Source organism: Geospiza fortis, unplaced genomic scaffold (genome assembly GCF_000277835.1).
Source record: "Geospiza fortis unplaced genomic scaffold, GeoFor_1.0 scaffold281, whole genome shotgun sequence".
In the NCBI taxonomy this organism is placed as follows: domain Eukaryota; kingdom Metazoa; phylum Chordata; class Aves; order Passeriformes; family Thraupidae; genus Geospiza; species Geospiza fortis.
The window spans coordinates 630,017-656,489 of record NW_005054340.1 but is presented as its reverse complement, the minus strand read 5'-3'; the positions used below and the strand labels follow the sequence as shown (position 1 = coordinate 656,489).

The following is a 26,473-nucleotide window of genomic DNA, read 5'->3' as shown; positions in this document are numbered from 1 at the left end:
GAATAGCTACACCCATGGTGTGAGCAGTACAAGCTCAGCCTAGTGAAACATCACCTACATCCAGGATTTCAACCTCACAGAACTAGCAGCAAGGGCCAGAATAGTGGTGTCTTTGATTGCTTTTCTAAACACTTAAGTAGCATGTTATCACTTTGTGGTATAGATCTGACATTTGTAAAGTGTCACTTGCAAACTTATTGCCTACTTTACTTTATTCTTACCTTCAAAATGTGTAATGTTTGTATGGCATCCCCATGACTCTTCTTGCCAACCTTGATAACAGACCACAGAGCTGAAGTACCTGAGTGGCAAAAGGATTGAAGTGGCAACTTCAATCACAGCTGGAATATACAAGTCTCTTTTTTAAATGTTCTAATATAATCTGTTTTTAATAGTAGAATAAGAAGATGTTTTATTAAAATCGCATTTAGTCTTGTTATTTACAAAAAAAAAAAAAGCTGTATCCTTAAAATGGTTTTTTCAGGAGGTGTGTTTAATTTATTCATTCTCAGAGGATATTTAAGTTGTAGAAAGTCTTAGCAACTTGATTTTTTTTCAAAGTGTTGAAGACAAAATGTTGATAAGACACAACCATTCTCTTGCAATTTTGAGAAGCATTTGAAAGATCAGCCTTCGTGTAAATCTACATCCATTCATCAACTCCAGCTTATTTAATTTGTAGATCTTCGGATATGGGCATAACATGTGAAACTCGTTCTGACTGCTGCAGGTTTTTTCTCCCCAACCCTCCTACCTTCCCCAGTACTGGACCCGTTTAGTTGAGGACATTCCTGGGTTGTACAGCTTTTGCCTTTTCTTGTTTGTTTGTTTTTGTCTGTTTGGTTTTGGTTTTTTTTTATTTTTAATGAGAGGGTGGGGGGTTGGTTTGGGGTTAATTTGTTCAGGGGTTTTTTTTTGTTTTTTGGAGGGGGGAGAGTTGGGGTTTTTCCTCTTTTTTTTAAGAGGAAGTGGTGGGTTCTTTGGTCTCTGTTTAAGAAGAGATGATAATCATGATATTTATCTCACCAAAATATATAGTTTCCTTGGAAGAAATAGGATTTTTGTGTAGATGCAGGCAGCTGAATGATGCAGCTAAAGGGTTTAAATTGAGCTGTAGCTGCCCTTGTTTGCTATTTCTATTTGCATGTTGAAAACACTATTTAGCTTTCTTTGGGGATTTTTTTTTTTTTTTGGTGTTTAAATGCTACTTTTAGGTAAAATTTTAACAGTCAGATCCTGTATTTGTCTCTTGTTTTCTCCCTCTTAAACGTCTCTTATAAATCTGTTTGCAGCTGGGTCTCGGGCATCTTACAGCAGCCAGCACAGCCACCTTGGCTCCGAGTTGAGGGCACTGCAGTCTCCAGAGCACCACATAGATCCTATTTACGAAGACAGAGTTTATCAGAAGCCCCCTATGAGGAGTCTCAGCCAGAGTCAGGGGGACCCTCTGCAACCAGCACACACAGGCACATATCGCACTAGTACAGGTAGGTGGATGTAACCTGCATGACTGTCTTTCTATGAGATATGTAACTTACTCTCTGCTACTAACTCTTCTTCTCTTCCTGATGTGCTTAACCAAATGTATTCTGTGCATGCCAGTCAAATAAAATACCTTTTGCAGATGGCAGCTACCAATAGAATCCCAGATACATGCACAAAAGGGAGAAGTACCTAATGATGTGCTACATGTACAGTAGGTTAAGCTAATTTGGGGAGGGAGCTTACTCATAAAGAGAGAGAAAATACTTTTATTAATCTAGTGTATTGTCTTGGAGAAAGATCTGTTGTCTCTGAAGAAATTGCTAGGATATTTTTTGTGTTGCAAATGGACTGCAAAGTTCCTGCCACATAAAGCTAAGTGATTGTTCACTTGATTTCAAAGTAAATCATAAATACATTTTCTTCCTCTGTCCCACAGAGGTATGCTTTGGTGTAGGTACACAGACATAAAATTGAATGGTAACATAGGGAAAAGCTATTAGCATCACTGGTTTATCCATAAATAATAATGATTGTCCCTGAAATGCATTGGTGTACAAGTCCTACTTGCAGAATGTCCTCTCAACCAAATGAAATACAGCTGTATGTTGGAACCCACAAATAGATCAAAAATCAACAGGGATATTTATGGTATTTAATGCACAAAATAATTAGAGTATATAAATGCTACAGCCAAAATAGCCTAAAGCAGATGTAGAAGAAACTTGCCTTAGGAATTGTAAGTATTTCTGGTGTTTCATCTTTGCTGTGTTTATCAAAGAGGGAAGATTATGTCCATTTTCAGATCGCTCCTATTTTCATCAAGGAAAAGTTAAGTGCATTTTTCAGAGCAAGATACTTCACTTTCTTTTAAAACTATTTTTTTAAAACTTCTTTAAAAAACCCATTTCTCCAAGGGAAAAGCTGGCCGTTTTTGCATGTCCTACTGCCTTATGCAAGTTTGGTTGTTCAGAGTACAAGAGGAAATCTTAAAAAAAGGAAATTTAGCCAGAGAATTATCTAGCAAAATACCTGTAACAACAGCTTTATGCTTTTTGGAGAGCACCACTGCACCATTTCCCTTCTGTTAAAGAAACTGTCAGTGTCTCATGTTTTCTATAGAGTCATACATGGATATGAAGAAAAATTACTATTCTTTGGATGAAAGGGAGAAAAATCTCTGCTTACATCAATGAGTTGTGGAGGCAGTGGTAGTGTTTGAAACTACTGTTTCTATTGAACTTTAAGCCTTCTGTTCCACCTTTGGCTGCCTCATATTGCCTATATGATGCTCTTTCCCAGACATGCCCTGAAGATGGTTTCTTGTTTCACTTGCAAAATATCCCTTTGGTTGTCTGTGCTGAAGTAGCAGGCTGTCTTGTGACTGTACTGTTCACAGCACCTCAGTAAGGAAGGAAACCTAGTCAACACAGATACCAATTACAGTGAATTAAATTGGGACACGGGATGTTAGTTGGTTACACATGGAGATGGGTTTTCAAAAGGAAAGAGAAAAAAATTAAAAAAACCCCACAGTCATATGGGTAGCAGAAACATCCCCTGTGAAGATGAGTTTTGTTTTGCCACTTGGGATGTGGATTTGAATGTTGCTGCAGGCTCACTCTGAAGAAAGACCCCATCAGTCCAACTTTGTGTTGGGTTGATCCTCCCATGCCTTCTGCCCTGCACCCCTATCATCAGGGTCAGGGGAAATGAAAGCAGATAGATGTGTGCCAGTCTGATCACTCTTTTGCTGTATTGGTAGCTGTCAGCTTTTCACACAGCCAGGCTGAAGAGCTGTCAGTGCTCAGAGGGAATTTTGAGCTGGATTGGATCAGCTCTCAGACTCCTGCCTCTAGCCCAAATACCAATAGGAACATATCCTTTCTGATGGAAATCATACAATTGTTTTCACATTAACAGAGAGGAGAGAAAGGAGTTCAAGTTTGCACATAATTTTTTTTTCCTTTATTGGGTTTTCTTAAGTGTTGATTTTTCTTTTTTTTTTTTAATTTAAGACTAGATTGCTATTTGGTGTAAGATATGGGGGATATAGATTACTGTGTACTCCGTGAAGATAGGTGCCAAGGATTCATGGCCTGTATATTCTGTGTGCATGAGTCATGGCAGAGTGGGGAGCTTTAAGACTTCAGAGCGCTCCTTCGTACACCATAGTTCACACCCTTTGTGTGTGACAAAAATAGCTTTAATCATGATGATGATGCATGCTTTTCCTCATCCAACAGAAAAAAAAGGGAAGACAAACTTTTAAGATGCTGTCCAAAGGATTTTTTTCTCTGCAGCTCACACTGCCCATTGGAAATAAAAATTAAGTTAGTTATACTTGCAAGCCATTTAATTTCTTTTTTAGTGGGGTTTCTTTTTTGGTTGGTTTTGGTTTGTTTTTTTTTTCTTTTTTTTTTTTTACTTTTGTTGTACTTTGTGGGGTTTGAAGGGATTTTTATGGGGTTTTTGTTTGGTTTGTTTGTTTGCTTTTAAAGAACGTTATTCCTGAATTTGAAAATTTCACTTACTTTGGAAAAGTAACCAAGAATGGTCACTTACTATAGACATCACCTTTCTATTTTATGAGCCCTTAAATACATATTACATTCAAGAATGTTTACACAACTGAGGATAAAGCCCTCTCAAGAGCTTTTTGTCTTCTAGGTGAATGAACATTCAGTAAGCAAAATACAATAAGCTAAAATTTCTCTATGAGGTGAACTAAATTAAGTTTGTTGTATATACTCATTGTTTTTTGGGTGGTGTTTTGGTTCTTAATTTTAGTATTTTCTTTGTATTTCACTTGAGAATGAAATGCATGGTGATTGTTCTGCACTGCATACTGCAGAAGATAGAAAACATGTCTGAACATCTCCCCCTAATACCTTTGGCGATGATGAATTCTTCAAAGAATCACTGAATGGTTTGTGTAGAAAGGGACCTTAAAGATCATGACGTTCTGTCTTCCCTGTCACTGGCAGGAAACCTTTCACTAGACCAGGTTGCTCAGAGCCCCATCCAGCCTGGTCTTGAGGATTTCCAGGGATGGGGAGTCCACAGCTTCTGTGGGCAACCTGTTCCAGTGCCTCACCACCCTCAGCATAAAGAATTTCTTCCTCATATCTTATCTAAACCTATCCTCCTTTAGTTTAACTCTATTCCCCCTTGTCCTGTCACTAAGTGCTCTTTTGAAAAGTCACTCTCCAGCTCTTGTAGGCCCTCTTCAGGTACTGAAGGGGGCTCTGAGGTCTTCCTGGAGCCTTCTCCAGGCTGAGCAGCCGCAACTCTCTCAGCCTGTCTTCACAGAAGAGGTGCTCCAGCCCTCTGAGCATCTTAGTGGCCTCCTCTGGGCTTGCTCCAGCAGTTCCCTGTCCCTCCTGTGCAGAGGACCCCAGAGCTGCAGCACTGCAGGTGGGGTCTCAGAGGAGACCAGAAGAGAGGGGCAGAATCCCCTCCCTGGCCCTCCTGGCCATGCTGCTTTGGATGCAGCCCAGGACACAGTTGGATATTTGGAGTGCAAGCAGAAATTGCCAGATCATGTTGAGCTTTTCATCCACAAACTCTCCCAGGTCTGTCTCCCCAGGTCTAGTCTTGTTCCATTCTCCAGCCAGCCTGTACCTGTAGTGTAAATTATAACTGGGTGTGTTACTGTCATGCTGTTCAAGCTAAAAATAATGTTTCAAATTTGACAGCAGTAGCTGTAAAAGCTCTTTTGGTTGTTAAGCTTTTACTTAACAATCCCTTTTGCTCTTCAAAGGGTAATGCCTTCTCTCATATAAAAAGTACCAGCCCAGACTTTTGCACTAAAAGCAATAAGTGTGAAATTTTCCTTTTGAAATGGGAAGCCTCAAAGGATGTGCTTGAAGGGAGCACTCAGACACAATAGAAAAAGCAAATTAATTTATTTACTGAATAGCAACTTATAGCTTGTATTTGTAACTCAACTAAATAACCCTAATAATTTTTGTTCAGACAGGTTTGTTACTGATTTTCCTCATAAACCTAAAGGTTTTGAATTATTCATATAGGAGAGATAAGCTTTTTTGATGGGATGTTTACATGAACACTGATGGAATTTGAAGAGGGCTGTTAATTAAGAGGGAGGAAGGGTTGCCTTTCAGCCAGAGTGGCACATGGAGTCAATGATTGTTTGCTTTTTTGCAGAATTAGAATTTTGAACTAGAGGTTTAGTCTATAGTTATTGACATTTAATCCACATCAAACATGAAACCAGGCAAAACAGACAAAATCACGCTATTTTGCAAGCCTGGGATTTCTGTAGCTGCCTTGAGGACAAAGCATCCTCACTGTTCTGGTTGTGGGCTGTCAGTGCTGAGCTCAGGAGCACAGCTTTGTCAGCTGTGGGGTCTGTATGAACAGTTGTCATCACCCTCCAGAGGCTGGCATCACTGTCTGGAAGCTCATGCTTTTATTGTGGTCTCTCAGAGAAACAGATGAGCCCTCTTCTGTAAAAAGGATGTAATTTCCAGGTAAAGTTTGTAAAAGCCTTGAAAGAACACTATCCCCAGTGGTCTGGGAGGGAGGGATGAGAAATGGGAGAACTGTGCTTGTTCTGAACTCTCTACAAAGAGCGGCTTTATCAGATGAAGTAAGTGTTGCTGTGTAAGAGCTGGTAAACCGTGAGCATTTAGATCTTAAAACCTGCAGAGATCTTAAAACATGCTTTAAGAGCACTCACTAGTTTCAGGGGCTGCAGGCAAATACTTTAGACCCCAGCCTTACAAAAGCGACAAGGATGCGCTGGCGGGGTGAACCTGTCCTCCTCAGCTCTGTGAAGGGCATGTGCATCTTGCTGGCATCAGGACAGCCCTGGCAGCCTGGATGAAAGCTTAGGGATGGTCTTGGCATGCACAACCTGAGAATGGTCTCTGTCTCAGTCCCCAGAAGGTCACCATAGGGAAGGTGTTGTGACACAGTTCAGTCATAGTTGAATGGGCTTCAAAGTCCAGCAGCTTGGTGTGGTTCCATGACCACTTGGTACCCGTTGGAGTTCTGGGTGCATGGAGCTGAGCTACCTCCTTGATGGAGACAGAGCATGCAGAGTACTGCAGCGACCATTCTGAGAGCATTAGGAGGATGAGGAGTCTGTGACTGATCTGCTGAAATTGAAGAGAACCCTGAAAGGAAGGATTTATTGAAAGGAGATTGCGGAGTAGAAGGCTAGGCAGTACAAGTTTGTATTGTCTCTGAAGAGTTGCTTAGGGTGGGATCTGCAGGGCTTATCAGGCATGCTCTTGCAATGGGTTACCTATCAGGGAGCGTGTTTGTGGCAGGTGCACACTGCAGCACTTCTGTGCTACCCTCAGAGCTGCCCAATGGCCCTGTGTGTGCAGGCAGCTGCCAGGCTGCCCTCAGGCTTCTCTGATGGCCTCCATTCCTTCAGGCCAGGTCCACCTCCCTGAGATTCCTCCCGCTGATGCTTGAGTGCTTCCACCAGTACACCAGCAGCTCTGAACATGTCTGTTCCCAAAAGCTGTACTGCCACAGGCTGCACCACTTCCTGGGCATCATGGCACAGAGATCCAAGAGAAGAGACCTGTGGAATTTGTGATGGCAGGTGCAAAGCAGAAATATGTCTATTTGCAAGCGGGATTTCTGTGTGGAGGAAGAATGCTGACTGGAGAGTGGTTAACAGCCAAGACAGCAGCTTTTCAAAGGAAAGAGTTATCTGCTGCTCCAGGCCATTTGCCAGTGGCAGGATAAACACAATATTTCATTGTCCTGTGATGCAGGTCAGGAAAAACTGCCAAAGGTGAGAATTGCCATTGAGTATCTGGACAGATGCTCTTGTCCTCTTCTCTGCCTTCCATCCCACTCCTGCCTGGTACTTCATTTGCTGAAGGAAGTGTCTCCACTAAGGGCTGCTTTATCTCAAGTGCTGCTTGTAGTAATGTTGCATTTCTCCTTCTACCCTTCTTTAGTAGGGTAGAAGCAGGGTTTTTTTCTGGAGTCCAGTCTTTCTTCGTGGACTAGATACTGCTGGAGGGATGAGAAGAGGAGCCAGGTGGCAGTGGCAGCATTTGCTGCTTTATGCCTGCTGTGCTTGGCCTGGGCTTTTGCTGTCCTGGAGTTTAAGCAGTGTCTAAGGAGAAGGTGTACAAGAAAACCTAGTCCTTGTTTTGTCACGGGCTGATGGCTTTTTCACAACATGACTGAGTGCCTCCTTGTTCTATCTGATGAGGTGTCTATGGTGAGGATCATGTCTCTATTTGTGACCTGAAGAAGTAGGAGGGAGAAGCCAAAAGCCATTTTTCTTCTGCCCCAGGCAGGAATACCCCATACAAAATGAATTGTAATCTTTGTTTGAGTTTGTTTTTTTTGCAGGGAGGGGACATTGCTAGTTTTGGTTCTTGGGGGTATTCAAATGGCTCTGACCTCTTCCTCTTCTCATTTGCTTTGCACAAGTGAAGTGAGGCAGTCCAGGCTCTCAGAGCCAGGTTCATGTGTCATTTGCCCCGGCTCCCTGGGGGCTCCCTCCCTCTATGAAAGGCCTGACCTCTTCAAACTTCCATCTCACTGACCTGGTAGACAGAAGTCTGGCATTGTGAAGTGGCTTCTGGAAAGCTGCCCTGGCCACCATCTCCTTGCCTCTGCCCTGCCCTCCCTCTGCAGCTGGCCTGGTGGGGCAGAGACTTTGCCTTGTCCTGGGAGGGAGTGCTGCTCTGCTGCCTGATGGCCCTGCCTTGCCAGCAAGGGAGCCAGAGGTCTGTGGGAACAGTAATTGATGAGTAGGTCCAAGGAATTTTTTTAACAGATTTTTGCAGCAAGGATGGAGGAGGGTGTTGCGTGGGCTTCTTAATGCTGCTTTGAAATACCCAAGGGCTTCATTTGCTGCATGTTTTTTATGCTGGTCCAGCTTAGCCTTTCTTTAGTTCTCAACATTTTGTCATGTCTCTAACCTCCTTTGTTGTCCTGTAGAAAAGGAGAATGAGTCTACAAAGGATGCATGAAATGAGCCAAAGTACATAATCTACACAAGACCATAAATACTTGCCTTGGTATCTAATGAAGTAGTGAATATCTTCGAAATTTTTAGAAGTCATTATTTCAATGGGTATTTTTTACATATTGTGAAGTAATTTCAAATACTCAAAAATTTGACATATTAAAAACTTAGATGTCTGAATCCTTTAGAGTGATGTACTCTTCTTTCAAGAACAGTTAAGCTACTTTATTGTAGTTGTGTTTTATCACAAATGGGTTGTGGTTTTAGGTATGCTTTTACAGATAAACTGTTCTTGAACCAATTTTAAGGTTTTAAACCTTAATATTTTGACCTTTGAAATTTGTTGGGATTTTTTAATGGTGGTCATGAAATAGTTTAGAACAGAATGATAGAGTCATAGAATAGATTGGGTTGCAAGGGGCCTTCAAAGATCCTGTAGTCCAAGCCTTCTGCAGTAGGGAGAGACTTCTTCAACCAGACCAGGTTGTGCAGAGCCCTGTCCAACCTGATCTTGAATGTCTTCAGGGATGGGCCATCTACCACCTGCCTCTGGGCAGCCTGTTCCAGTTGCTCTTTACAACCTTCATTGTAAAACAAGCTTTCCTTCTTTCTAGCCTCTGTTTAAAACCATTGCCTCTTGTCCTATTGCAACAGCCCTGCTAAAATGTCCCTCCCCAGATTTATTTTAGGCCTCCTTCAGGTACCCTTTCAAATCTCCCTGAAGCTTTCTCTTTTCCAGGCTGAACAACCACAACTCTCTCAGCCTCCCATCATCAGAGAGGCACTCCAGCCCTCTGACCATCTCTGTGGCCCTCCTCTGGACCATCTCTAACATGTCTGTGTCTTTCTTATGCTCAGCTGGCTGCAGCACTCCAGGTGGGGTCTCACCAGAGCAGCATAGATGGGGAGAATCCCCTCCCTCACTCTGCTGCCCACACTGCTTTGGATGCAGCCCAGGATACAATTGGTTTCTGGGCTGTGAGGGCCTATGGCTGGGTCATGTCCAGCCTCTCATTCACCCCCAGGTCCTTCTGGGCAGGGCTGCTCTAAATCCCTTCATCCCCCACCTGAATTGATACCACAGGTTTTCTGCACCTTGCATTTGATGCTCAACATTGAGATGATACCTGAAACAAATACAAGGGGGGTTTTTTGAAGCTTTACTTGGAGATATATCTTTTTGATGGTCCCTTGGTAACTTCTTTGTTTTTAGCTGTTTCAAATCAGTGAAGCTGTCTTATGATTTAAACATGCTGAAGAAAATTTAGAAAATTAACACAGCATGAAATAAAATGAGACTATGTAAAATGACATTGAGGGACTGCAATTTTAATGCCATGATGAATCACATACAGAGGGCTTAGTTCAGTTTGCTGCACCTGTAAGATGTGCAAACATAACTTCAGCTTTGGGAATCAGAAGCCTGAGCCTTGCATATCCCCAGTGGCAGTTTCCAAAGGCACTTTATATCCCAGTAAATGGACAGTTATCCTTTCTCAGGTTAAGTATTGCTTTTCAGCAGGGAATTGGAATTTAGCTAACCAGATGTATCACTTCTAATTCCATAGACTTCAGATTAATGAGTGAAAGGAATTTAAAGGGGCTTAGAGGAGAAAAAAAATTGTGTATACCAGCAGTTAGATGTTGTCAGGTTCTTACAGGAGGCACCAGTGAGTACATTGATATAGTAATTAATTTCAGAATGTCAGCTAGCTGTTAATCAAAAGTTACCTGTCACATGCTCTTTCTTGTATTACAAATACATGATTTAAAAGAAAAAGGGAACTTTGGTTTCAAATATACATTTTTTTTATTTGTCTCTAAAACTCTCAGTTCAAGGGAAAAGGAGGAACAACAGAACTATCAGCTTTCAATTGCCCCATTTAGATTAAACTCTTTGTCCTTTATGCTGCTTCTTAATTCTGTATTTAATTTTTCATTCTTTCTGATCTAAAAGAGTTAGCTATAAATACCAAATATTGCTTCTTTCTGCTTAGATGGTGGCTTTTTTTCTGGCTGGGGGACAGGTTGTTTTGTTATGACATAAGCTGCTGTACATGGATGTGCTGTGATGGCACAGCTGTAGATTAATTGAGGATCATGCTGATAAATCACACAGCATGGAGTTCTGGCTATAGGACATAATGTTTTCAAAGAAATTAAAAAGAAGAATTACTCCTACAACTACATCTCTTTCAGTTTGGTGATGTTGTGATAATAGACCTGTACTCCTAACTGACATCCACTTGATAACATTGTTTTGGGAGAGAGAATTATAGGAAGCAAGCAGGGAACAAATCTTCAGTACAAAGTAAATTGAGCAGAAAATACCTTAGTAATCTGCATAAAGAATAACAAATCACCTCAAGGCAATACAAAGTCATAATCTCATTTCATTTGTCAGATCCAGGTTTGCTCGTATAGTCTTACCTGTGTTATAGTCTTGCATATATGTTTTAGGTGATTTTTTTTCTTCTGTGAGAAAGAATTTTCTATTTTATTTCCTCCTATTAAAAATTTAGCAGAGGAATAACAAAATGCACTAGTTTCAACTTCAGCAGTATCCTGTGGACAGCAATGGAGAGGGAGGGGCCAGATGTTACAACCCTTCAGAATCATCTTTGTAATCTGAAAGCAATATCCCCCCTTACAGTGCAGAAGCATTTCTCCAAATAAAATAGTTGTAGTTTCAAAGTACTGAGCCCGTGATTGGGTTCTGTAGAGGAATTGTACCCATATGGATACAGACAAGATTTTACCACTCAGAATAGAAACCTTTTAGAATGGTTAGTATCTGTGAATTCTGTCCTGTGTCCCATGAGCAGGATACCTCCAGAGGCTTGTATTTTATTCCATATATTTTCTAATTCTTGTATTCTCCTTTTTTTAAGAGAATGACTTGTAACATGTCTGAGCATTTCTCAGGTGCCCCTTGACTTTTGCCACCTGTTGAGGGAGAGCTGTGATTATAAAATCTTGCTCAAGGGAGTACATACTCTGTAAATCTCATCTGCCACTACTGAGAAAATACAGTGTTTGTGCCAGAAACTGTAGGTGTATTTGTCATCTATTTACTGTACAGCTGTAGTCTCTCTTTAAAGATTCATCACATTAGATTTAAGTGATGCAGGACATCCATTCTCATTTGTATACTTCAGTGTTGCGTAGAAATGCAAGGTTGTCATTCATGAAATAAAAATTCAATTCAAACACCCTTCATAAATCTTGTTCTTGTAAATCTTTGCTGAACAAAAACACTGCTGTGCCTCAGGTAACTCCCCAGTCATGTCTTTAAGATGACTAAATCTTTTGTTAGAGGACCATTCCTTCTGCAGTATTACATTTAAAGGCACCCTTAAAAATCACCAGTCCATTTTTTTTTTACTCAGGCTATACTCTTTCTCTTTTTTCTTAGTACAAGGCTGGCTACTTTTAGAACTATTCCTTTGTCGTACTTTCAGCAGTTCACTTGTAGTTTTTATGAGTACAAGTATACAAATAAAGTAGTTTTTACTTAAATGTATTCAACAATTTTTAAACTATCATTTGCAGAAGTTAGGCTAATGTTTAAGGTGAACATACCACATGGTCTGGCACTGGAACACAAATGTGATTACCTTAATAACAAAACAACTGTCTATTCCAGAGTGGAAACTACTAATTAAAAAGCTGATGTTTATTAGGATGTTCTAAGAAATACCATTTAGTAGCCACTTGACTGCTTAGGATTATAGTGCCCTAAATAAGGAAAACTCAAAATCTGACGGAGATGATGTCCATGTGCTCGATGACTGTAGCATGATGCAGTGCAGTCTGTTAATCTGTTATCGTCTCATACTATTTATATATATTTTTTATATATTAACTATGACTTCTGTCCATGTGTTCAGCTTTATGCTGGCCAGATGGACAGGAAACTTCAGAAATTTCAAGAGAAGGTTGTTTTAGGAGTGAAAGCAGAGATTTAGTTGCAGTAGGCTCATTTATGTGCAGCGGCGTGGTCTGTGTGGATTTGCTGTGATTGGGTCATTTTGTCCCACGCACAGGGTGTGAAATCATGTATTACTGCAAAGAGAAGAAAGAGATGTATATGTCTCCTGTATTGTGCCATTGCTCAGGGTTGAATTTTATCTCTAGTGAGGAAATTCCCATGATGAATTTTAGTATGTCAAATTCTGGAAGGGCAGTTGTTGATTTCTCTGTTTAAATGCTCATGTAACAAATGAATTAAACTGCACGTTCTTCCTAAACTGAGGGATGGAGCTCAGAGAGAGAAGACACAATCTGAGAAAAGATCTTGGCAATAACGTCTTCAGCAGCCAGAGTTGGCATCTGATTATCACATTATGTGTACGCACCATTTTTTACGTGCAGAGCAGCATCACTGAAACATGGTAGGAGCTGAACCTGAGAATGAAAGTTGCATATATTACTGAGATTAAAATCTGGCAGATTTAAAATGCAGTCAGTTCCTGGAGGTGGAAAAAAGTGTTATATTTCTTAATACTGATAACTTGAAAAATGAGGCTTCTCCTCTGTTTGGTTGTAAACAAGGAAGTCATTCCAGCCTTGAGTTGGAAATCTGAAATAATTGAAAATATACAGTTGAAATTCTAATATCTGCATAAAACCCTGGTGTCCACTTGGACTAGGTGGATTTTAAAATTATGCTTTAGCTATATGTGCTTTTGAGATACAGGCCTTTGAGATGCAGGCTGTGTTACTGTACACCCTGTAACTCTGGAACTCTTGGACACCCTGTAACTCTGGAACCTCCTGGTGGTAAATGACCAGGAGGGAAGGATGTAGAATTGGAGGAGGTTATGGATGTGGGGATGTGAGATGGGGCACAGCAGTGAAGCCCATGACAAACCCAGCTGTGGAAGAGGCTGCATTCAGGTTTGGACTTCAGGCTTCACTGAAGACCCATTAAGCACTGTTGCAAAATTAACTTGGGCAGGAACTCACTCAGCCACTATATCTGTTGAATTGAAATACAGGTTTCTAAAATACAAATTCTGTCACTATTAGTGCTCACTGAATTACTTCATCCACATGTTTCTGCATTAACATTTGCTTAGAAGTACAAAAATCTTTATAGATGACTTCATTCATAAAGTTATTTGCTTCCATTGCCAATCCTGGTGGTACCAGGTGATTTCAGATTGACACCAGCTAATTGCCTAACGAACCCATAAGTAAATTAATTAGTAGTAAAGAAATGCTAAGTCTAAATTGGTGATGAAGAAAATAATTCCATAATTCTCCATGCTGAAGGTTAGGAAGTGGCAGTTATGCAGCTTCCCCCAACAGGAAAAAAAAAAGGAACTAAGACACAATGTGAGAGTGGGCAAACTGAAGTGGAACAAGATAGACAAAAGCCTTTGAACTGCCCAGGTAACAGCTGTAATGTAAAGAGAGGAATAGCTCAGAAACCAAAGCAGCATTATTTTCTTTGACTGACTCTTTCTGCATTATAGAATAAACGTAGGTTTCTAAGCAAAGGAGAGGAGTGTTCAGCCTTACTACTACAATTAGTGTTAGATCTGAAGAACATTCTTAGAAAATGGAACTGAAAGGACACAGTGCAGTAGCACTGAGTTCAGTTCTTCAGTCTTCAAAGATTGTCCATTTTTGTGTTGAAAGACTCATTGAACTCAATATACAGAGCACAAGTGATGTTTCCTTGGTTTCTCTGAAACAAGGAATTCTTCTGCAAAAGAATGGCATGTAGATATTGCAGTGGTAAGGAGATGATTGGTTGGAGTGTACACTCCCTATGAATACGTTCATGACCTTCATTAGGATTAGTACTTTACAGCTGCCAGCAATGGCAATGAGCCTATTAAATAATTCAGAGAGGCCCTGAGTATTTCCCATAGCAGTGGGAGCATAGCAGCTAAACAGCCACCTGTGGTTTTTAAGATGGGATGGAAAAGTAAGAAAAATCTAAATCTCCTGTGATGGTATCTGGTAGACAGGGATGTTGCCTTGATAAAAAGGCTTCCTCCTCACCATGTCATGAAAACATCTGATGATTAAAATATTACTGAATACCTACTTCTACCAGCTTGTAGACATACTAATTACAAGTAGGTGTGACAGCTAGGTGTAACCAGTACTTGAGGAAATTATGACTAACATGTTTGTGGGTGGAAAAGAGGCCTTTTTTGCTATGCGCCATCCTGTTCTGTATTAGTTTTTTTTAGTTTGCTTGCATTTCCCCTGTACATTGTGCTGTGTTCCCTTGAAAGATATCCTTGTGCAGCAGGGAGACCTGTTTGCCAGGACCAGCTGCTTAAAGCATGGAGCTGAGGATGGGGAAGCTGACTGGAGGGAAGGAGGATGTATTTCCCCTGACTTACACAAAATAGGAGCATCTGGAGAAAGCTGAAGCCTGCAGAAAGAATTAGGCAGAACAATCCTGGAAGTCCTAAAAGGTTGATGTGTTTGAAATCAAAGGCTGGCTGGCTGGTGAAGAGCCCATCTCATGAGGATGCAAAGGAAGATTTGCTGAAAAGTCCTTTTCATTTGTCCCTGGCTGAGGATTTTGATTGCAAGAAAAACTAGATAGGACAAAATAAAGAGTGCAGAAAAGTGAGGGAGGAACAAATGGAAAACAAGAGAAATAGAAAGTTGTTGTAGTTTTTACGGTGTTTCTTCTGGTTTGAGTATGAGAAGTCATATAGCAAAGATTTCAGCCTCCACAGAACTCCTGTGGTATTTGGTATTTGCAGAAGGTCCTAAATATTTTAAATCTAAACTGAAGCCTTGTATCTTGAAATCCTGTAGTGTTTGCTTTTTTGTTTTGTTTTGTTTTGTTCTCACTTTGCATGTCTGAAGTGCAAAATTGCATGTGCATGTGTATTTTGAGCAGCAGATAGGATAGTGCCTTTGTCAAATCTTGACAGCATTAGAGGTAGTTGCTAATACCAAGTACAGGGAAGGATTTTTCCCCTCTTTCAGTAAATATTTTCAGTTTCCCTCAAGCACGTATTTCTCTAAAATTTTATACTTCCCATGTGGAAAAATGCTTCTAAAAGTAACATCTAAGCAAGTTATTATTAGTAGTATTTATTATTTTTATATGTAATACCATGCACCTTGAGCAGTATTAAAATTGACTGTTTGTGCTTGTTCCTTTGGATTGCCAGTTCGCTACTAGCTTGATTAACAGCTATTTTCTTTAACTTCTATGCCAAAAAGGCTGGTACATGCCTTAAAACACTAATTTCAGCATTTTGAGTTAAAGTGTTTGTGTGTCCCAAGCTCGATGAGTTTTTTTCATAATTGACACTTGTTATTTTTATGGTATATTTGGTGGGAAAAGGATCTGCTTTATAAATCTTCTTATAAATTTGGTACCAACAGAATGTACTGCATTTATATCATTTATGAACTCATGGTGGGATGGTGGGCATACTTTGCACTGAAAAGATATCTCACTGGGATCCAATTTTCAACTTTCACGAGAGGGTATATATCAACTGCAAGTGCAAAGCAGTGAAGAAAACAAATAAAGGGAGAAAACAAAGAAAATAATTTTGAAATCTCCATGGAAGAAACTAGGAGAAGATTAGCACAGGAATTGAATGTCTAATATCAAATAATAAGAAGACAAAATTACAAGGTAATACCTGCAAATCAAACAGCAGCATCAGTGAGGTAATTTTCAGCAAGTAGGTGTAGCAAGATAATTCTCATTAATTAATTTATAATTTCTGAAGGTCTGATCTTTCTTATGTTAACTTGGCAAAATGTCCTTTGGCTTCTAGAAAGTCTGAACTTTTTTAGCAGTTCATATGCAAACTTGGTCTCCCTAAGATACTCAGGTATAGTGCAAATACAATCCTTGCATAGATCAAGGTGGTCTTGCTTTTTACATTAGTGGTTCCTAACATCTGCCACAGATTGAGAAGAACATTCAAAAGCTGAAAGTCAGCTTCTGAGTATCACATTATGAGCATATTTAGTGATACACCTAAATTTTCAACATTAATATAAAAGTTGTGATATTTAAATTATAAAGACTGGCTTTTCTATATGCTGTTTCTGCAATCGAGAGAACCATAATCAGGGCATATATCAGGTTTTCAAAGGGTTTTCATTATATTTAACAGGGACTTCTCTTTCTCTTCGACAAATGTTTGTAAGAACATACTAAATGTCTGTGTGGTACCCCAGATACTCTATTTACTGATTCTGGTTGGAGTAGTCAGGGGCTGAGATGATACAGTATCTTTTAGGTATTAATGACATGGCAAATTAAAGCAAGATCTTAAACGTTTAGGGGACAAACTGACATCACTGAGACTGTGCTTGATTTGCAGTGTGAAATGCTCATTTGGAAAATTTTCATTTCAGAAATTCTCAGTGAAACCCTTTTCTCAACCCAAAATTAAAATTCTCCTTTTCAAGGACAGTTCTTACATTGAAGTTTAAAATATTGATGATAATATATAGAGATTCATTGGCCTACAACTGAGCATGTCATTTTTTGTGCTGGGTCTTTGCTGGCTGCAGCACAGTGTGTGCTATGGCTCTCCCTCCAGCATGAGCCAGCCTCAGCGGCAGGTCATGGACTGCGCAAGCCCTTCCTGCATGTCTGGAGTGGGGCACTTGGGAAGGGAGGTCGGGTCCCAGTCACCCTCTCCTTGTGTCCCTGCAAGGCCACTGTGCTGAGCAGGAGCTGTGGGAAAGCCAACCAGTGCAAAAGGAGCAAGCAGAGCTTCAGAAACTTACCTGACATCAGAATGCACTGAATTTCCGGGTAAATTCCTAAAAAGTGAGGAGTGCAGTCACTATTGAAAGCAGTGTTTTCATAGGTGAGGAAAGCAGTCACTACTGAAAGCAGTGTTTTCACTTAGGCAAGACACAATACAGGATAAATAAGGTTTGGAGTCCTTCTGCTTATTTGATTTTAATCTGATCTCCTTGTGAGTTTTGGGACTTTGAAGACCAGAGGAAGATCTGGTTTTGTGGACACCTTTACCTTCAAGCTTCACAAAACTAAACCTGCTTCTTCACAGTGTGGTTATGAGTTTTGGTTTTACCTCTTTGTAGAGGCAGAATAGGGTCAGCAGTAGACCCAGGGAAACAACATGATTTGACCATGATTCTGCTTCAGCCAGGCCAGATCTCAGGCTGGTGGGAGAGGGAAGGTCAGCCTATTTCCACAGGAACAGTTCTGTTGTAATTCCTTTTTGTTCCTCTCTTTCCTTGCTGGGGCAAACCCCCTATCCTTGTCAGCTCATCTAAACTGACCTGGTTCTGGTCAAAGTGTAGCTGGCTTGGATTTGACAGGACAGTCAAATGCGAAAGTTAGAGAAAAGGCTGTCTTCAACCTTTTAACCTGACAAACAGGTTAAAAGGTTGCATGACCATCTGCAAATGTACCTGGTATGTGAATGCTTTCTGGTTCAGTCCAGGTGTGTGCCTTCTGGATGCCCTGTGCTCAGAGAAGATTTACTGTGCTGGGTGAGGAAATCAACTTCTATATCTGTTTCATTAGACATAATTGCTCTGGCTTTGCTGTTTGAATAGCTGAATAGAAGGGAGCTCTCAGTAGTTTGCCATAGCCTAGAAGAGCCACAGTTCACTCAGTAGGTTTGGCTGCTAAAGGGTTTTGTTTAAGCAAGGGAAGTGTATTGGTAGAAGATGACTTTTCTTCAGTTTTACATACACTTATTTTTGTAAAAATGTCTGCTAAAGCATAACTCATGTACAGTCAATGACAGTGGATGTAGTCAAGTTAGATGTAGAAGTTTTTCTAATGTGTAGTTGTTTGGGTTTTTTGTTTTTCTTTTAATTGATCTGGGTAACAGTTCAAATAAACACAATTGTGAGTGTTTAAGTCATAGATTTGTCTCATTCTCATATTCTGAATATGGCATTTCTGTGTTCATAGTGATAAAATTCAAAAGGAAGTAGCAGTCTGCTAGGAGGGTAATTTGAGAAATGAATCACAGTGACTTGATAAGCTTGTAGGTGTTAGGATGACAGCCAATTTCAGTTTATATAAATACCTATTTTGATAACAAGACAAAGGAGAAAATACAATGAAATCTTTTCAAATAATTTAAAAACAAACATGATTATCATTGAACTGTCTTGCAAAGAAGATGAAGGAAATACAGTGGAATACTTTGCAAACCAATAAACATTACGATGAAGTTCTTGTTTTCAGCAGTATTGGTGTAGAGTTTTTTGCAATTCCCCATACAATTTGTCAAAAGGTAGTAGCATATTCTATGGAATGACAGTGCTTAAGAGTATGCTAGGTCAGTATACAATTACATTTTCTCTTTTTCACTTGAAAATATTTCTAGTATTTTCTCTAACTTGTTTTATTACTCTTTTTCTCACAAGGCACCTGATTTTGGTTTTGAACTCTGTATTTTCTGTTAAAATGCAATGTTTGTCCTTCTTTCTAACACTGAATTTAGCATGATTTGTGCATGGGATGTATAAATATGTTGATACTGTTAATGTATTTGAACTGATGCAGTTTTATGAAAAGGTCTGTGTGTCTTAATTACTCATTTCTTAAGGAAGTATATACATATATATATATCTACACAGACTAGTAATTAAACCAAAACAATACATGTAAAATGTTACTATATATGCGAGTAAATGTGACTGTAGAATCATAGAGTGGTTTGGGTTGGAAGGGACCTTTAGGGTCATCCAGTTTCAGCCTCCTGCAGTGAACAGGGACCCTTTCAGCTAGATCAGGTTGCTCAAGCTCTATCTAACCTGACCTTGAGCACTTCCAGGGATGGGGTAATAGATAAGTGGGTGATCCCACTTTCTTATGTTTGGAATTAAGTTATGATACTTGCCATTGTAAAATTAAATACTTTTGGACCATAAGAAAAAAATTAAAATTAGTAAAAAAATCAATATAAATTTAAAATTTTCAGGTGTTGTAATTTTGATAAGTACAAGGTCATACAAAACCATGTTAATTTTATTTAAAGCTGACTGTATTTCATTTGCTGACACTTTGAGATAAAATGCTTACAATCCCTTTCATGAACATATAATGCATTAAATATTTATTTTTAAATGTGCATGCCAATGAAAAATGATTGAGAAATCTGTTATAAAAACATGTCTCTTCAGTATGTGGTTTTGTCTGCAGTTTAGCATATGAATTTGACCCAGCTAAAAACAGCCCTGGACTCAGGCCATTCCTTTTGGCAAAAGTATTCTTGTTGTCTTGGGACAGGAAGAAATGGCAACCACCATGAGTTCATGTGCCACTTCAAACAGTCCAAATTTTCTTCTGAGCAGAGCCAGCATTTAATTTGTATCTGTCTCCATGCCAAAGATCGTGTGGGTATTGGTCCTCTTGCCCTTACAGTGGTAATCCATTTGCCATTAACTGGACTTTGGTTCAAAAATACTGCATGTTTAATCCAGTGGACTGGTACCCAGTGCTGTAACAGAAAGATAATGGGCTACAAGAGAGATTAATAAGATTTTTGAGTAGCAAAAGCATTAAGCCAGTTTAAAGCTATTGGTTAAGCTGCTCAGAACTGGTAATGCATTAATCTTGAGCTCTGGTGTATGAGCGCAGCCGCTGTTGGTGTGTATTAAGACATCTACATGGTCACCTTGTGCTTAGCTGTTTTTCAGACTGAGTTAGCAATAACACTCTCCTAAGTCTTAAGGTGAATTTCCAGGAGATGGGAAAAGCATATGCAGTGATTCTCAGTAGCAGGTGTCTAGTTTTACCTGCTTCATGGATACCGGGGCTACAAATCTAGGATGGCTGGGTATTTCTTCTCCTGGAGAGCCATCTGTGTCATTTTGGACTCTTGAGCCTGCTTTGATCCTCCTCCTGTTGGTGGATCTGACTGACTTCCACTCCTGTAAGGACTGCAAAAGCCTCACTCAGTGGTGGTTGTGAACCTTAGCTTGAATATTCCCGTACTGCTTCTGCGCTTCATTTTGTGTTAGTGAAGTTAGAACCCCAGGTGAAAATACCTCTCCAATCTGTTTAATTGGAATTAAGGTCTTCTAATCCAGAACTGGCATGTCATTTAGAAATTTGTTTGATGGTTATTTCCTTCTAAGGTTTGGAAAATGACAATGTTGCTTGTTTCTTTTTGTTTGTTTTTTTTCTCATTCTTTTTGAACCCTCGTTTTATATGTGTGTGTTTTTTTTTTCCTCTGCCTAGACCTGGTTAACCATTTCTGTGAACAGGTCCTCAATTTTTTACTTTGTCCCTACTTTCCTGTCGTAGCCCCATCTTCCCCTGGTGTCGACTCCGTACCCTTACAGCGCACAGGCAGCCAGCACGGCACACAGAACGCAACCGCGACCTTCCAGAGGGCCAGCTATGCGGCCGGCCCAGCCTCCAATTACGCAGACCCCTACCGACAGCTGCAGTATTGTCCTTCTGTTGAATCACCATACAGCAAATCTGGGCCAGCCATCCCACCTGAAGGGACCTTGGCTAGGTCACCTTCCATTGATAGCATTCAGAAAGACCCCAGGTGGGTGAAACCTTCTTCATTGTCTTTTATTTCCCGCTCGCGCTGAGGGTTGTAATTGCGGTTTGCTTTGCGTGTTTCTGCTGTTGGATATTAAAGAAACGCCCGTGGTGGTACATGAAAGACTTTGTTTGCATGACAGCATTGTCCTAATGCTTCACCCGGAAAGCTCTCATGAGCTGTTCTGTGTGATGAAATGATAGATGTGGTCTTGAATATGTGTGTTTAGTCTGCTTTCAGTAGTGCCACCCCTCAAAAGCTTAAGAAAAGTAATTTTCTCTGGAAATGGGAGGAGTGGAGTGACTGTTGACTCTGTAGCCATTGTGGATTGACTTTTCAAGTTGCTTCTTGGGCAGAAGTTGTTGAAGTTCTTGGTTTGTCTACATGTAATGTTTAAAATGCTGTGGAAAAGGATATTTGGGTGTTGTGCAGTGAGACTGAGCAATGTGAAAAAACCATGCAACCAGGGTTGTGTTTCATCCCATGTGTTGTACAGGCTTGCAGTGCCAGTATGTGGTAATAGAATGTATGATTACAGTTCTGCAGAAATGGTTATTGCTGTGCATTCTTTTCAAGTATTTAGCACAATTTTTAATGTTGCTGGTGACCATCCTAATCTACTTAGGGAAAGTGCAAAGAGGAAACTTTACAGCCCAAGCAGTCACATAGATAGAGAATTTTCTGGGAAATTATTTGACTTCTATAACATCAACGGAAGTGCTAGCTGGAATCCTCAATGCACTTTGTGATTCTGTTCAGTTTTCTGAGGGAAAAGAAAGGAATTCCCTTTGGTAACTTGAGTTTAAACTTGTTGAAAGTGTTAGTTTATACCAACGTTTTTCTTTGGCAGATGGTGTGATTTATTTATTTGTTTGTTGTGATGTGTAATTTAATGATAGAAGAGTCCAAAAATTTGCCTACAACAAAAATGCTGGAGGTTTTTAAGTAACAATTTGAAGAAACTTCTTTCCCAAAATCTCAAAAAAAAATTCATAAACTGATTCCTAACTTGTTTAGCATTATAGCAGTTCTTTCTCTCTCTCCACCCAGGAACAGCAGATAACATCTTATAGCACATCAGAAATATCACTGCTTGTGGAGTTTTACTTGTTCTGTCTTCAACTCTTTTTTTTTTTTCCCTCTTAATTTTAACTGGAGAAATTTGGAAAAAAAATTGTATTTAATTGCTTCCTTTCTTCCCCCTGTGCCAAAGCAAATATTAGTAACGAGAGGGGAAAGGTATTTTTCTGAAATGATGATATTATATTTCTATTCCAAAATAATACAGCCCATGTATAAAAAAGAGCTTTGCTTTGTAATTGTGTTATGTTGAAAGTTAAGGAAACTTACATTAGGAGAGCATTAGACCAGATGAGAAATGACTGTAATCTATATGAAATGTTCTTAGGAGAAGCACGATAGAATTGAAAATGCTATTCCCTCTAAACAGGAAAGACATACTTACAGTATCTCTACAGGGCTTAGACATAATACCTTTTTAAGAAGAGGTTATTTCTGTTCAATTCCTTTGTTATCACTTTGCAACTGTTAATGTATAGGATATACAGGATATATAGAATATGTGCTAGTATTTTTCATTTGCTTCTTTTTTGGCTCTTCCTTGTCGTGGCATTTGTACATTCATGAGTATTGATTTCTGGAGGTAAAATAGGAGTGAGGAGGCATCTAGGTATAAAATGAACTTCATCAACCCTTTAAAGGGATCATTAAATATTATTACTGATTACTGTTAGATGGATTGGAAATTTGTACAAAACTTTTGTAAATAGGTTTGCATTACTCTTGATTTCATTTATTTGATCTGTAGGCTTTGTGTGGTATACATTAGTATTTCTACCCTTGCATGTTGGTTTGAATAATTCTGATAAAGAAATATCAGAAACACACTTGGTTATGTTATGCCTTAATCCCCAGAAACCATACTCTGCCGAGGCAGACTGACTTGTGAAACTGTCTGTGGCCTACAATAGTTGCTGATCATTCAGCTATTGGAAAGACATTGGACATTTGAAAGGAGTTGGGAAAAAGTAACAAAAGCAATCAGAATGCTTTTAACATGTTGTTTTAACATGAATAGATTACAAAAACGCCAATATATTACAAGTGAGAAAGTGATAAAATGAAAGACTTTCCATATACTTCAAAAAAATAATATGGAAGGATTGAAATTACTTTGGGTAGAATGTGGGAGATACAATCAGGAAAAGGAAGATGACCCAAATGCAATACAGGTTTTCAGTGGCTGTGTTGAGCTGTGCTGTATGCCCCAGAGGGTTACCAGTTATGTCTTACACAGCAATAAAAAAGTACACAGGTTGGTCAGCAGCTGCACTTTGTCAGCCGATAAGTCAGAAGTGTCCTTACAGACGTGTTGCTGCTTTTGTTGGCTGGTGGTCAGAGTGTACAAGTTGTAGAGGGCAATAGTAGGCATCATTTTCAGACACCAAACCTACCTGTCCAACCAGAGGTCCAAAAAAATGCTTAGTGGCAGAGGAAAATCTACAAGACAAAAGCACACTATTTGTAGGCTTTTGATTAGCCTATGTATCATTCAGCTCAAGATGAAAATGTAGATATCCAGAAGAGATAGTACTCACCCTTATAAGCAATTAGCATTCTTGAAATTGAACATAATTTTCTGGAATCTTCAATTCAGACAGAATTTCTGTCTGGAGGCCCAGAAAAATGGTTGGCAGACACTGATGTAATTGACATTTTTTTCCATTGTTTTCACCATGTAGTTTGTCTTACTGATACTCTTAATTTTGAATATATGTTCTGAGCTGACATTTGGCAAATGAAATTTTAGTGTAACATCTGTTCTACATCATCCAGCTGTCATAAAATGCAGTTCAGTGTTCATTAAGTTAGAGTTTAGGACAAAAGCCTAAAAAAAAAGGGTATTAAAAGATGTTTACAATCCAGTTTCTGGCACAGGATAATTTTTAATTTATGCAGGTAAACTGTTAGCTCATAGGTGTTTATAGACAGGTAGTAAAAACTTTACACATCTATCCTGTTGGAGAGTGAGGCTTTGCTGTTTGAAAAGGAAATAAGTCCCATATCACTGTCAGAAATAATACTGAAGTTCTGCATATGGGCAATGGAAAATTTTGTATCATTGCAGACTGATTTTTCAGAACATTCTTTTATGTTTCCTTCATATTAAAAAAAATGGAAAATAAATACGTGCTAGGGCTGTGATATCAACTGTTTCATGCCATAATTTCTTATATGAAGATGTGGTATAAGGAGGGAAATAACACAATATTTATTTCATAATTATTTGGTTTCTTCTGAACTGTGATTGAGAGAAGTCTTGAGTGTTTTAAGGTATCAGAAATACATGTTAATGTGGTATTTTCCGGCCTACTTTCATGAAGGAAGATTAATCTTTCTCTTGGCACTAACAAGTTATCTGTGGCTTGTGTATACTTATTATTATTGTTATTACTTTATTATTATTTTATTCTCCAGTTTTATTTTGTCTGTTTCTAAATTTTAGGAAAACTGGGGAATCCTAGAAATGTTGGGATCCAGTTGTCAGTATGTGTACCTTCCAGATTTAATTCCAAATTCTGAACTTGCCAAATATGTATGAACTTGACAAAAAGTTACTTTTTGAAGTTTTAACCTAGTAAGAAACTGTGTACATGTACCGCTGTGGCTAAGTTACACTTGCTACACAACAGATGAAAATAGAACATTTTCATCTCCTCCATTTATATACATACCAGTGAGGTTCTGTGATTGCACTGGTTTTGCTGGTTTATGAACTCAAACTGTGTGGTTTGATGTGTCCAGTCACCAGGTATTCTTCATTGTTGTGTGACTTCCCACCTGTTTTTATTTACACACGTATACACAGGTCATCTCCTGCAAAGAAGCTGGCAAAAAGCTGAGGTAACAGCAAGAATTGTGTGAAATACACTCCACCATGGATACCAAAGTGATTTTCAGAGCTCACTGTCCCTTTTAATATTGCCTTGAATTATATTGATCTGCACTTAAAACTTTCCGTTATGGCTTCACTTTCCATGTGCTTCAGAACCTTTAGAACTATTTATTCAGAAAAGGTGGGATAATTTGGTGAATGAAACTGTAAAAGGTCCATTATGCATTATAGAACAGACTACAATAATTATTTGGCTCTTGTTTAAAAAGAAGAAAACATTATCATTAGAGAATCATGTTGCAACTTCACAAGAAAAAAAAGAAATAAACCCCAGTTATCTTGTAGCAGTCCTCACCTTTAGAACTGTCTGGGTGTAAGTCAGCACAGAGACAAAAGTTTTCCAGGAGATGCATGATTTAACTGTAATACTCTCAAACATTTCTGGTCGGTTTTGCATTTTCAGAGTCAACTTCTCATTTCATTACCTCTGCTGACCTTAATTTCCTCCTAAGCAGAAAACAACAGTGCTATCTTCTAAACTTCTAAACTAGCTTTCTTTTCGCTTACGAAAGGATATAAATTAGATCACAACATTTTGTGTGAACTGTAAGTTTCAGAACTCATCTTTTTTCTCCTTTTTTTTCCCCAGAAATATATTTCATTTGCAAAATACAAGCTAGAGAGCATTCTTTTTCTGTAGGAAAAATGACAGAAGTAAAATAAACTCTAGGTTAATTTCTGTGCTCCCGTAAAACTGCTTATGAGATTAGCACACAGAGTTTGGAGCATGGCCTGTTAAATGTTTCTGCAGGAGTCTTCTCCAAATACTTAATCTCACTTTGTTACAAAGATTGTCTCAGTATTAATAGTGTTAGTCTGCTGTAAGTCTGAATAGCAGCCAGGCACTCTGAGAGTCTAAAGAATTAAGAACATAACAGTATAATCCTGCATGGGTGGGACATTGGCAATCTTGGTAGGAACGTTTCTGGTAGGTTCTTTGGGAAGGGTTGTCACTTTGAGAAAGAAACTTCTGGTGAGATGGAAGGCATTGCTGTGACTGTGGTATAGCTGGTGGCAGCACTGTGCAACACTGCTGTTTTCAGGCCTGAGACATTGGCTGGAATTTTCAGAATTCCAAGGGACTGGTGGTGGCATTGGTGAGTTTCTGGCCTAACTCTCTAATGCAAGGTGCAGAAGATTGAAGTTCAAATTCACAGTCTGCATGAGACAGAACAGGGCTTGCAGATACTCTTCCTGCTTTTATGTGACACAAGGCATGATAGGCAGCTCTCCTTTTCTCTTAATTGGTCCCTCTTACCCTTACCTGAAATTAAGGATAAAGGGGAAGGTTTCTCCAGAGGTGATGGTAGTAGGGCAGCCATGGGAAACACATTTTTAGTGAATCAGATAATGTAAATTTTGGCAGTGTAGGCTTGTCTCTGGAAGCACATGTTTCAACTCTCTAGGTCCTGTGAGCACCCTAAGTTTTTGGGGATTTTTTTGCATCAAATTTACTCAGGCCAGGCCCCTTGTATTGGTAGAACCAACCGGACAGTGTTTGAGAGTGCTCATTTCATGGGTCTGTGTTTAAGTCTTTC

General features: G+C 39.3%; 1 protein-coding gene across 1 annotated transcript in view; it reads left to right on the top strand.

Moving 5' to 3' along the window:
* The window catches only part of CTNND2 (catenin delta 2), a 635,688-nt gene that overhangs the window by 388,659 nt on the left and 220,556 nt on the right, over nucleotides 1-26,473 (top strand). Inside the window, exons 6-7 of the mRNA XM_014307661.2 lie at nucleotides 1,293-1,487; nucleotides 20,710-20,962. Of these exons, the coding sequence (XP_014163136.2) occupies nucleotides 1,293-1,487; nucleotides 20,710-20,962 (448 nt within the window). The remainder of the gene's footprint in view (nucleotides 1-1,292; nucleotides 1,488-20,709; nucleotides 20,963-26,473) is intronic.